The sequence below is a fragment of the Zalophus californianus genome, chromosome 7 (assembly GCF_009762305.2).
Source record: "Zalophus californianus isolate mZalCal1 chromosome 7, mZalCal1.pri.v2, whole genome shotgun sequence".
NCBI lineage: Eukaryota > Metazoa > Chordata > Mammalia > Carnivora > Otariidae > Zalophus > Zalophus californianus.
The window spans coordinates 16,863,303-16,877,520 of NC_045601.1; the positions used below are offsets into that span (position 1 = coordinate 16,863,303).

General features: G+C 37.0%; 1 protein-coding gene across 1 annotated transcript in view; it reads right to left on the reverse strand.

The window, feature by feature from the left end:
* PCMT1 (protein-L-isoaspartate (D-aspartate) O-methyltransferase) overlaps positions 1-14,218 on the reverse strand; it is a 43,571-nt gene continuing 29,353 nt past the window's right edge. The window contains 3 exon segments of the mRNA XM_027602831.2: positions 1-808; positions 8,021-8,190; positions 12,966-13,051. Coding sequence (XP_027458632.2) covers positions 796-808; positions 8,021-8,190; positions 12,966-13,051 — 269 coding nt within the window. The 3' untranslated portion in view covers positions 1-795.

Sequence of the window (14,218 nt, forward strand, 5' to 3'; positions counted from 1 at the left end):
ATGCCTCTTTTACTTTTAACTTTATTTGGCAAAGCAGCACTGCATAACTGTTCAGTGACTAGGACCCAGCTTACACAGCACGGTAAATTCATATACATTATCAGCAGCAAATTAGAAACAGAAAAAACAATACTGAGCTACAAGTCTCCTATAATTTTAAAGAGGAAAGGAAGAACTATATCAGTTATGTCCAATCTGAACAGCTAAGTGTTGTGAAGGACATCCACCTGCCATCTTCTTAAGTTTTAATATTTACAAATGCTTAGTTTTAAGGTAACAAAGCAGCTGATTGTACCTACAACAATGCTACTCTAGGACACCACATCAAAAGCTTTAAAAAGGAAGCTCATCTCTATTTTTCTTAGTGGGCATCTAACAGGACATCCAAAAACCAAGAATCTTAACTTGTGAATGGCGTTATCTGATGCACAAGAGCAATCTGATAAATTAATATTGAAACAGAATTAGTGTCTAGAAAAACCACTCCTCGAAATCAATTCACAAACTAAGTCTTCCATTTTGTGGAACCCCGTCCTTTTAATATTTTAAAAGTAAAATGTGGCGTGTTAAAGGAATAATACACAAATTTATACTTTGCATCGTTTCTTTCACCAATTCAGCTTCTGTGCCTCTTTGAAGAACTAGAAACCCTACAAAACCACACATTTTCATGCTGAAAATAATAGTGTAACAAAGTCCAAAACAAGCTGTGATGCTGTTGGTTTTCAAAAAGCTTTGAGGACTGAGATGAGCAATCCACTGTAATATTATATACGGGTCAAGCTGATGGTGCTTTTACAGTTCATCCCTGGGGGTAAAAAAGAGAAATACGTAAGTAGGCGTTACATACTACAAAACTTGGCTAATAATTTAGATACAATTAGTAAATAAGTAAAAATACACCCATCCCCAAGCAATAAAAAGGAAAAAGAAAAAAAAAAGCAAACAGCCCCAAGTCAAAGCAAAAATGGAAGTCAGCCATCCAAACATCACTCGTGCTACTGCAGAATGAAATATGAGACCTGAAGGCCCTGGATTCCTTATTTTTCATTCTAAAAGTGCCTTTCTTCCTTCCAGACCAAAAATTCAGAGAAATTTTAACTTTTAGATCTAGGATCTTGCTAACACTATCATAAAATGGCGATGGGTATTTCAAGTTGGAATAATTTTTTACAGTTACATTGACAAAACTAGACAAAAATGTGGCCTTTTGCTTAGACTATCTGCTAGCAAATGCTGAGTGGGTCAGTCTCAACCCAAACTCTGGGAGAAAAAGCATCCTGTGTAGGTGTATCTGTCAGCTGATTTCAGAAGGCAGCTTCGGCAGCTTCTCAGCTCCAAAGGACACTCGCTCAGCCGGGTGCAGCATTGTACCAGCCTCTGCCAGCAGGGAAGGAAGGAAGGAAGGAAGAAGAATGCAGCCTAAAGCAAACTGTGTGGCGTATAAATTATACCTCAAGAAAGCTGTTAAAAGTGAAAAAATAAAGCTACCCAAAAACCTTCATATTTGAGGATAATCTGAGTGATAAAAACATTGTTCAACACTCAAGAATTTTAGGGGTGAAGAAGTATGGTGTTTGCAACTAAATCTCAAATGATTTCAAGAAAAAATATGACCTGTGTATATATAGAGAGAGAAAGAGGGAGCGAGAAAGCGGATGTGGAAAAATGTTAACAATTGGTAACGCTGGATGAAGAGATTCAGGAAGTCTTCATACTATTCTTACAATGTGTAATAAAAGTTAAAAAGTTTTTTAAAAGTTAAAATAAATTTGGAGGGCAAGTAAATAAAGAGCTGAAGTTTCCCAGGTATGTGGTGAATTAAGGGACTATCAGATAATATGCTTCTTTTTAAAACTGAATTTTGTAAATCGTGTGAGAAATTATTTTAAAGATTACTTCTCCCATAAGCTGCCATTGTCATAGAGTACTGGATTATCTGTTAAATGACAAATTATCAGTTCTGGTTCCTCTTAATATATTCTTCTAAATAATTTAAGCACTATAATTCTCATAGAATAGATTTCACTTAAATTCATGTAAGCATTAAAATATTTAATTTACAAAGAGTTCACTTGCAAAGTGCTCTATTCATAAATTCACTTGTGCTTTTTAAAATGTGAATTGAAGATACTGTTTTTGTAAAATAATTTACCATATTTGACTTGCCTGTTGCAAAGCATTAAGGATATTATAAATATCCTTATTGCCCAACAACACAGTACAAACATTTCCAAATATCCTCTTCAATTAAAAAAATTTTTTTAAAAGGATAAAAACTCTCAATAAACTGGGTATAGAGGAAACGTACCTCAACATAATAAAGGCCATATATGACAAGCCCACAGCTAACATCATACTCAGTGGTGAAAAGCTGAAAGCTTTTCCTCTAAGATCAGGAACAAGACAAGGATGCCCACTCTCGCCACTTTTATTCAACATAGCACTGGAAATCCTAGCCAGAGCAATTAGGCAAGAAAAAGAAATAAAAGGCATCAAAATCGGAAAGAAAGAAGTAAAACTGTCTCTTTTTGCAGACAACATATCATATTTAGAAAACCCTAAAAACCACCAAAAAAATGTCAAAACTAATAAACTAATTCAATAAAGTTGCAGGAAACAAAATCAGTATACAGAAATCAGTTGTGTTTCTATACACCAATAATGAACTATCAGAGAAATTAAGAAAACAATCCCATTTATAATTGCATCAAAAAAGAATACAATACCTAAAACAAATTTAAACAAGGTGAAAGATCTGTACACTGAAAAGTATAAGACATTAATGAAAGACATTGAAGAAGACACAATGCTCATGGATTGGAAGAATGAATACTGTTAAAATATCCATACTACCCAAAGCAATCTACTGATTCAATGTAATCCATATCAAAATCCCAACAGCATTTTTCACAGAAACAGAACAACCCTTAAATTTGTATAGAACCATAAAAGGACCCAAATATCCAAAGCAATCTTTAGAAAGAACAAAGCTGGAGGTATCACACTTCCTGATTTCAAACTATATTACAAAGCTGTAATAATCAAAATAGTATGGTAGTACCATAAAAAGAGACACATGGGTCAATGACACAGAATAGAGAGCCCAGAAATAAACCCACACATATATGGTCATTTAATTAAGGAGCCAAGAACATACAGTGGGGAAAAGGTAATGTCTTTAGTAAATGGTGCTGGGAAAACTAGACAGCCACATGGAAAAGAATGAAACTGGACCACCATCTTATACCACACACAAATAATCTACTCAAAATGGATTAAAGACTTGAATGTAAGACCTCAAACCATAAAATGAAATTTAATGTGGTAATCATCTTGTTGTATATACATGTATCAGATCACTATGCTGTACACATAAAAGTAATATAATGCTATGTCAATTATATCTCACTAAAACTGGGGGAAAATCGTGTTTTTAAAAAGCTAACAATGTGGGACAATGTTGATGACATTATTAAATGGAAAAAGGAAATTACAAGATAATGCTACTATATGATCTCAGGATTACAAAAAGATGTATACAGAACTATGGATAAGAGTTAAAAAAAAAAAAATCTACCAAAATGTTAATAGTGGTTATCTCTAGGTTCTGGGACTGTGGATGATTTTTATTTCACCTTTGTACTTCTAAAAATTTTTACATTACATATGTATTATTTTGGTAGTCAGAAATAGTATTATTAAAAACAAAAGGAAATGTATAGCACTAAAAAAAAGGAAAAGAAATTAAGTCTCTAGATCTGAATTTTAACATTGAGGATGCCAAAGAAAACCAAAAGTTTGCTGTCAGAGCATGTATAAATGTCACATCCTAATACACCAAAATCAATGTAACTTTCAAGTTATTTTTCCACTTAATGTTCCAAATTCTACATAACTATCTTTATCTGACTTACATGTGTAGAAAACATATTCATTATGTTAATAACTATATATATGTTATTTCATTATATAATGTATAATTATGTATAACTTATTTATTAGGTTAATAACTCTAACCTACTAACATTAGTATTATATATTTTTTATCAAGAACAAATGAAAAGATGTATTACCAAGAAACAACAATCAAAATCCATAAATGGTTTCTACTTAATGGGTTTTCTGAGATAATAAATTATACAAAGCAATATGAGAGACATAAAAATAATTCCAAAAACAACAAAATATATCCCTGCCTTTAAGAATGCAAAATATGTCATAATGCTGTGATGTATGTAAAGAAATTAAAAAGGGACAATATAGAACAATATGAACACAGGATAACTGGATACCCTAGGACCTATACTATCAATCTTAGAAATGCCCAACCAATTCATAACATGTTTTTCATGTGTGCATGGCACTTTGAGATGACATTGGTGAGCAAAGCGCTTACAGAATGAGAATCCTGAAACATTCTTCAGTTTCACAAACCAGAGATGGGCTTATTCCATTGACTCTTGTGATCATTAAAAACAAAAATAAAACTTACCAGATGATTAACAAAATATTGATTTCTACATATAATACGTCAAATAAAATACAAATTTAAAAAGTATAGAGTTTATGAAGCAACTAATACAACTACTACACATTCATAGTCATGAACATAATACCACAGGTTCTAGGTCTATGGCTCATACATCTGGCATTGTCTCCCCTTTTATTACTCCACCAAAATTAGAAGTGATATTTTTCCAAGTATAAAGGAAACGTAAGTCTACATCCAGGCTCTGGGCTTTATCTGGCATGAGAATTCAGCATGCACACGAGGGCTCTTTCTTCCCATATAGTTTCTACCACACCTCCTCAGCAAAGATTGGATCTCACCCTCACGGAGCACTGCAACTAGCTCTGGACTCCTCAGGAAGAAAAGGATGGAAGGCTGGTGAGAAGCTAGAGAACATCCAGAAGAAAGCATGGAGAGGAGCTGTTAAATTAATCCTGAAGAACATCTGAAAGAACAAAGATCACCTAACCTGGCAATAGAACTGACTAGGAGCTTCTGAGATGATAAATCCCAAATGTGGGCTGGGCACTCAGAAAATGGTAAATGACTCTTTTCAACCACATTCTATCAACTGCCTTAACTCAGGCCACCACCATTTCACCCCTAACTTGCTACAACCACATTCTGTTTCTGTCATTCTGTCCCTTTCCAATCTACTCTCTACACCACAGCCAGAGTCATCTTTCTGAAATGTAATTCTGATTACTTCACTGTCTGGCTTCAACACAACTGCTCCCTACTAAACACACTATACTCTAATTGCCTGTTTGTCTTCTTCAGATTTTTTTGGATCTCCCATGTGACTGTAAGTTCCATGAGAATGGTCAGTTTCAAATTCTCAGCTATGTTTCCATGGCCCTAGTACAGTCCCTGCTCTCAGTGGGTTCCAGTAAAACTGTTTCCTCCCCTTATGGCCTATCATGGTAGGACACTGGTACCTGGGTATGTCAACGTCTTTTCCGGATTTCCATAACCATTCCCATATTTCTTTGAAGAGCCCTTTCACTAAAATCACTTTAAAATCCTAGCTGAGCATACTTTCTCTTCTGGACCCTGACTGAGAGTTTAAGAATACAAATAGAAATAGCAGATTTAATGGTCTCTTTAGATTTTTAAGTTAACTGTTGTTTTCAAACATCCTATTTTCTAGTAATTTCTTTCAGTACAAAAACAATTTAATATGGCAGTTGTTTTTTCCAATTTTGTTTTCAGATTTTGTTTCACCTTTACATTCTTTAAACCTATATTCTTTAAACTTAAAGATTTACATCTGAGTAACTATCTCTGGGGGCACCTGGCTGGCTCAGCTGGTAGAGCATGCAACTCTTGATCTCAGGGTCATGAGTCCATTGTCCCTTACATTCTTTAGGCTACACACCTGCTGGCTCAGCTGGTAGAGCACAACTTTGATCCAGGTCATGAGTCCAAACTATAGAGCTTACTTAAAATAAAACAAAACAAAACAAAAAGACCCACTACATCTTTGGATGTAGGAAAATGTGTTTGAACAAACAGAAAATTGACAACAGGAAGAATTAGGAAGTCCTCCTGGTACAACTAGAGAAAAGTTTCCAGTGATACGTATGTATAAAATTGTAAAAAGTTGAAAACCAAAAAGAAAAACAAGTATATATATTTAAATATTTGGTAAATGACTAAATATATTTGGTAAATGACTTGTCCATAAATTTAAAAAGTATTCTAAATTTAATACAAATAATTTTGTTTTACAAGGGGTGAATATAGGTGTTGTGGAAACATAGAGCTTGTATGACCTGGTAAGCGGGGAGAACCTCTTCATGAAGGGAAAAAAAAGAGGACTGAAAACAAGACTGCATATAATATTAGGTATAAGGCCAGGAAGGCCCCCAAACATGTGAAGGCCGTGAGGCTTAGGTTTCGTTTGCTTCATGCTAAATCCACCTCTGGTTATAAAAACAAAATACCTTTTTGTAATTCCTTCATCATCAAACTACAGTGGAATGTTCAATACTAATATTTATTGTATATAAAAAGAAAAGTTTTAAACTTACTAATGAAAATCTGAACTCTTACTTGATACCAAATTTCGGTAAGTTCAGTGTATGTTTGCCCCTTTTATACAACAGCAACTATACAATTACATAACAACAGAACCATACTAGAAGCAAAGTCAAGGAAGATTGTAATTAGTTGTTAATAACTATATGATTTTAACTGACAGGACTCATAGCTTTTTAATTTTTTTTTTAAGTGGCTGTGCTCCAGGTTAGAATTCAAAGAAAATAGCTATGTCCACATTAAGTGAAGAATAAAGCAATTCCTAATAACATATCTCAGAAATGGACAATCAGAATAAAAAGAAAAACTGAGATTCATTACCATTTTTGCAATTAAACATTCATTCAAATGGTATCTTTCCTCCTTCCAAAAAAACAAAATTAAGAGGTCTATTAAACTTATAATCACCACTTTACTTATTAAAAAAATAATCATCTTAAAATAAGTACCTCTGTCAAATAAAAAAAGATTCTAAAACAAGGAAACTTGTATAGTCTTTCTTATTTTGACATTTAATTTTAAGTCATCTTAGCTAGTGTCATTCTTACTTCTTGATCTCACTCCTTCCCACTGAAGGACATGGGGAGGGAAAGGGAGAAGGAGAGAGGAAGAAGAGAAACCTTGGCTTCAGACAAAATACTCGGATTATGCTGAGACATAAAACACAAGTAGGCATTATAATGAGCCATGCTGTACTGAGGATTATGCTGCATGCTGTTGGCCCTTTGGGCGGGTTTGTGAGACCTGGGCACTGCATTCACTTTGAGCTCACAGAATCCACTCCCCTCCCCAGGAACTTAGGGTGGCTTCAACATGGGCTGGCCAGTTCTACAGACTGGTGAGAAGTTTATTTCTTATAGTGGTTCTGAAACAGTAGCTGAATATAAGTAAAACAGGCCCAGGTTGTTAGAATGTCAGTGAACCTGACTGAAAGACAGAAAGCAAGCTGAGAGGAAAAATGTCCTCTCTGGGATTCTGACACCTTTGAAAACTGGGGCAAGAGTAACTTTTCCCTTCTTTCTCTTTGTAACAATGGTACACACAGGGTGTGAACGGGGCAAAGGATGGCCCCTTCTCTTCGGACCAAAGTCTTTCTTTCCATGACCATAAAGCAGCTACAAAAATGATTTGTGAATACAGAAACAGAATGGCTGATAATAAGTATCCTTAGAAAGTTCTGAACTGTGGCTAAAAGCCTCTTTTAAAAAAAAGAAGAAAAAACAAAACCACCTTTGTGCCAACCAAGTCTCACCCCCCTTTCCCAAAGATATGAGTTAAACCAAAAGAAGGGCAGACTCATGCAAAATTTTTCTAGACTTTTAATGTAGTGAATTTCTGATGTTAAAATGGAGTAGCATAAAGGTGACAACCAAAAAAAGCAGCTCTTGTGGTCTAATGTCTTAGAATCCACACCCTTCACCTTGCATGTGTGGAAGAAGAAAGAGCAGAAGATAAAATCACTTCCACCTGGACCACTGCTTCTCTTTATCTGTTAAAGGCACGTATATCACTCCCATCAGGGGTTTCATCTTGACACTGCCATCCTGTAGCTTGTCATACTGCTCCAACATCTGGTTTCCACCTGCGGGACCAACTGGCAATATCAATCTCCCACCAGGCTTTAACTGGTCTATCAGCTAAAAAGAAAAAGAAAAAGACATACACACCAAGTTACAGATTTTATATTAAGAGTCATTTTACATCACCACAACTTGCCAGTGTCCATGGGCAGAAAGCAGAAATGCACTTTATTTAGTATATACATACTTTGATTGTTAAACTTATTACTCAATCACCACTTAACCATTTACCGATCGACCTCCTCTACTAAACTACAAGTTCTTTGATGAGAGGGACTGTGATCTTATTCATCTTTGTGCGCTGGGCACCTAACATAGTACCCATATGGTACAACTGCAGGGCTCAAAATGAACTGAACCACATAATGTAGAGCTATCCTCTTGGGAAGACCAAAGGCAAAGCAGAACATTTCAATGCCTGTATACTGTTCTAAATCTGTGTGGTTTGGAGCAGAGAAGGGAGCAGGGGAGTGCAGAAAATCAGTAAGGAGTCCCTACCCTGTCACTGTAGAATTTAGGGCATCACTGAGCCAAAAAAATAAGGGAACCTCAGTTTTATGACTGAATTTAGGATTGCTCGCACCATGACAAAGGAAGGTAGGGCTGGAGTCCTGCAGCATTAGAATGTAAGACACCCTTATCAATGAAAAACCAAGACTACTCAGTGAAAGCCCTTCCAGTCAGAAAACTTTTAAGTCACATGTTACCATTTGAATGTGGCCTTACAAATGACTACTAATCAAAAACTGTAAGGGAGAAACTTTACTTTGGATAGATTATCCCAGAAAAGTGGGTCCTCAAAATTGCAGTTGTCAGCAAGCCTATCTTATTTTTCCCACTTTAATCTTTATTCAAGTAATTCTTGCAAGTATTCTTTGAGTTGTTTCTCTAAATGTTAAGGTTTATGATAAAATGAAGCAGACTTGCCCCTACTCCAATCTTGCTCCCTAAATCCAGTCATTTTAAGTATTTTAAGTGCTCTTAGCTGTGTTGTCTAGTATTTACTATTTTGGTAGTGATTATTTCTAAAGCATGTCTTTTATGCTTTTCGTTAAAATGTAATTGACATATAACATTATATTAGTTTTAGGTGTACAACATAGTAGTTTGATAATATGTATATACTGCAAAACGATTACCACAAGTTTAATTAACTTCCATCACCACACAGTTACAATTTTTTCTTTGTGATGAAGAGCACTTTTAAGACCTACTCACTCAGCAACTGTCAAATATACAATACAGTGTCGTTAACTACAGTGACTATGCTGTAGCGTCTTTACGGTTCTTATTTCAAATTATATGCTAGATGGGGCCTGATCTCTTATTCTCCTCCTTTCCCCTCTTCTTCAATCCAACCAATATAATTTTTTAAAACCATTTTCAGTTATGACTGTAAACATAATTTGCAGCTGAGCCAAGAGGTAGCCAATGCTTGTTTCCTTTCTTATACAACAGTTGTTTATCCTGCACTTAGAAACTGAAGCTCTTTCAGGGCACCTGGCTGGCTCAGTTAGAAGAGCACGACTCTTGATCTTGGAGCTGTGAGTTCGAGCCCCATATTGCATGTAGAGATTCTTAATTTAAAAAAAAATAAATAAAAAATAAAAAAAAAAGAACCTTAAGCTTTCTTTCTTCATTCACTTAATTTTCTTTGCAACTGTTTTCTAAATATTCGTACCCTCCAACAACCTCTCAATAAGATCTTCAGTCAAACCTATCTAATTAGTGTTCTGTTTTTGTTTGGTAGCCTCCCTTTGAGTGCCTTCCTCCTCCTGCCCCAAATCTGGACTGCTTAATCCCCAGGCCGGCTGCACAGCTCTCGTCAGGGGAGTTCCCTGGGAATATTGGGGACTCTCATCATCTCTCTCCTGAACCAGCTGTTCTACCTGCCTAGATCTCAGGGCTTCCTCTTTCTGGTTCTTCCTACCATCTATCTCCTCCCTCATTTTTTGACATTAAAGCAATTCCTCTAGAAGTATTCTGTGAAACAGTGCATGGAGTATTTTAAAAGAGAGAAACTAAAATTTGCAAGTCTAAAACTATTTTACATACTTGACAATATGTGTGGGTACAGAATTCAAGGTTGGAAATCATTTTCAGTTCAGAACTGTGAGGGTTTGTTACTCTGACTTGTTGATTCTAATGCTGCTATTCTGCAGTCTGATGCCTTTCTGATTACCAATCCTTAACAGATTATGATTTGTTGTTCTGGAAGCTTCTAGAATCTTCCCTTTATCCCTAATATTCTACAATTTTATGGTGATATTATGTTTTCTTTTTTTTTTCCTCTCTTTTTAGAAAAAATTCATCATACTGGGCACTCAATAGATCTTTTCAAACTATAGAATCATGTCCTTTGGTTCTTGGAAATTTTCTTGCCTAAGGCTTAGCACTAATTGTTCCTCATACAGAATTTCAAGCATCAGCCCCTCTTGTCAGACCTATGCTTCATCTCTGACTTCCAAGATCCTCATGCTTCCGATTTCTAAGCCCTTTCCAAGTTGTGCCAAGCAAACTGCTTCTGCAATGATCCCCTCTGCAATGAATGTTCACATATAGACACATGGTTCAACTCTTTGGTTCAACTTCCTCCGCCGTCTGAAGTCAGTTATTATTCCATCCACTTTCCATCTGCATATACCACAGGGTTCAGGAGCGCTGGTATAATCTCCAAGATAAAGAAATATGGAGTCTGTGTTTCTGTTTCCTGCTTTTCTAGCTGTTTGGGGGTGATATACAAAAGGAGGCATAAACATCTTTTCTGTTATCTTAAAACTGGAAGGCCCCTCCCTTCAGCATGTCTCTCTTCAATCACATGTAAATTCCTACTGAGCTAGGGATGCCTGGGTAGCCCAGTCAGTTAGGCATTTGACTCTTGATTTCAGCTCAGGTTGTGATCTCAGGGTCGTGAGCTTGAGCCCTGTGTTGGGCTCCATGCTCAGCAGGTCAGTGGGGTCAGTGGGGAGTTTGCTTCTCTCCCTCTGCCCCACCCCCTGTGTGCATGCTCTTTCTCTAAAATAAATGATTTTTAAATTCATACTGAGCTAAAGCCAGAAATTCCCTTCAAGATCATCTCAGAGACTTAGTGGGGGAAGATAAGCCCTGCACCCCAGACCCTTCATTTAAACACAGTTCTATTTCACATTTTAATTGTTCCTACTAGGCTGCATTAAAAAAAAAAAAAAAGTTAAAAACCTATGGATCATGTGTCTATATGTGAACATTCATTGAGCTATTCATTTATGACTTGTACATCTTTCTACAGCATATGTTTTTAGTTTTTATTTTTTTAAAGATTTTATTTATTTATTTGACAGAGAGACAGCGAGAGAGGGAACACAAGCAGGGGAAGTGGGAGAGGGAGAAGCAGGCTTCCTGCTGAGCAGGAGCCGGATGCGGGGCTTGATCCCAGGACCCCAGGATCATGACCCGAGCCGAAGGCAGACGCTTAATGACTGAGCCACCCAGGCGCCCGCATATATGTTTTTAATTTGAAGTAAACTCTACTCCACACATGGGGTTCAAACTCATGACCCCAAGATCAAGATTTGCATGCTTTACTGAGCCAGTTAGGCATCCCCTCTACAGCATATCAACGCTTCAATTAAAATGTGTTAAAGCCACTGGTTTAGTTTAAAAAAACAAACAACAACAACAAAAACAGGTAACAGCACCAGAGAAAATAAGTAATTTTCTCAAAGTCATTCAGTCAATAAACAGGAAGTCAATGACCAGAACAAGTTCCCTAACTTTCAGCCTCTCATTAACTGATCTAAACATACAAAACAGAACCCTTCCAGACTGGGGAGTGGCTGAGACTGGGCAGAAGGGTCACTCTCAGCCCCTAGTCATCTAGTCCAGACTGTGGAAAACTCAGACACCATAGAAACCTAACATCTCAGTGAACTTAACCGAGGATTATTAAGGGCTGACAGAAGCTCATCAGTCTTACTGAAATAGAAAACCAATATTGGGGGTACCTGGGTGACTTAGTTAAGCATTCGACTCTTGACTTTGGCTCAGGTCATGATCTCAGGATCTTGGGATCAAGCCCAAGTCGGGCTCTGCACTCAGCTCAGAGTCGGCTTGAGTTTCTCCCTCTGCCCCTCCCCCCACTTGTAGCGCTCTCTCTCTAAAATAAAAAAAATTTTTTTAAAAACAAAAAACCAATTTTGTACTTAAGTATTTCCTTGATTATGTACTATACAATACTGGAATATCCTTCCATCTCGCTATAACTATGCAAACCCTACTGTTCTTTCAGATTCAGTTCCAATTCCATTCCTGTATGTAGTCTCCTTAACTGTTCCACATAAAGTTCTCTCCCCCCTTGAACTCTTACAGTAGTACATGTTTTCTTTTTCCTTCAATATATATTATATGCTAATGATATGCTATCATAGCATTAATTTCCCTGTTATATGTAGGACACATTTCTTCCAGAATATAAGCTTTGTGAGGGTAAAATGTATGACAAATACCTCCTTGGTCTCACCCATGCACTTAGCAATCTTGCACATTCTGGTATTTAGTAAAACACCAAGTGATTATCAGCTCATGAACTCCAAACAGATTTTCCTAATTCTACTGGCATACTCGTTCTTAGATGGATCAAATGCAGTTTCAAATAAGACAGCCACGAACTATTAGTAATTTTCCAAGTCATTTATATAACTCATTTATATGAAAAAAATGCCTACTAAGTGTAATTAAAATGCATGACACAAAAGTCTAATTATGTTTTGATGATCCAGAAGTCATTTCTCTATAAATCTTTTACAGCTTTAGTTGACTAAAGCACAAAAACACAGGAAAAAAACCCAACTCACTGCCTGGGGCACAACTGGGGCTGCAGCTCCTACGTGAATAGCATCATAAGGGGCTTCTTCGGCATATCCCATTCTTCCATCCCCCACTGAAAGAAAAAAAAATTATGCCTTAAAAATCTGCTCAGATAGAATTACCCAGTGTAAAGAATTATAGGAGGTTTAAAACAAAGCAAAGAGAGACTTTTAATAAATGATGCTGGGACAACTGGATATTCATATGGAAAAAATATACACTTGAATCTATCTCTTACACACACAAGAATCAATGTCAGATCAAAGATCTAAGTGAAAAGCTAAAATAATGCTTCTAAGAAATAACACAGGGATATATCTTCATGATTTTAGAGTAGTCTTTTTTTTTTTTTAAGATTTTTATTCATTTTTTTGTCAGAAAGAGAGAGAGCACATAAGCAGGGGTAGCGGCAGGCAGGGGGAGAAGCAGGTTTCCTGCTGAGCAGGGAGCCCGATGAGGAACTCAATCCCAGGACCTGGAGATCATGACCTGAGCCGAAGGCAGACACTTAACCCACTGAGCCACCCAGGCATCCCAATTTTAAAGTAGTCTTAAAGAAGATACAGAAGAAGGGGAGCCTGGGTGGCATAGTCAGTTGAGCATCCGACTCGGTTTCGGGTCAGGTCGTGATCTTAGGGTTGTGATCTTGGGGTCATGAGGTGGGGCCCTGCATTGGGCTCTGCACTCAACAGGAGTCTGCTTCAGATTCTGTTTCCCTCTCCTTCTGCCCCTCCCACTCGTGCTCACTCTCTCTCTAGGAGAAATAAATTAAAAAAAAAAAAAAAGACACAGAAAACACTGGAAAAAGCTACTAAGTCTGACACATTAAAATTAAATATTTCTGGGGCACCTGGGTGGCTCAGTTGGTTAAGTGACTGCCTTCGACTCTGGTCATGATCCCAGAGTCCTGGGATCAAGCCCCGTATCAGGCTCCTTCCTCAGTGGGAGCCTGCTTCTCCCTTTCCCTCTGCCTGCTATTTCCCCTGCTTGTACTCTCTCTCTCTCTATCAAATAAATAAATAAAATCTTTTAAAAAAATAAATAAATAGATAAATAAAATTAAGTATTTCTATTGGGGTGCCTAGGTGGCTCAGCCAATTAAGCATCTGCCTTCAGCTCAAGTCATGATTCCAGAGTCCTGGGATGGAGCCCCACATCGGGCCCCCTGCTCATTGGCGAGTCTGCTTCTCCCTCTGTCCCTCCCCCTGCTCGCGCTCTCTCTCTCATGTAAAAAAATAAA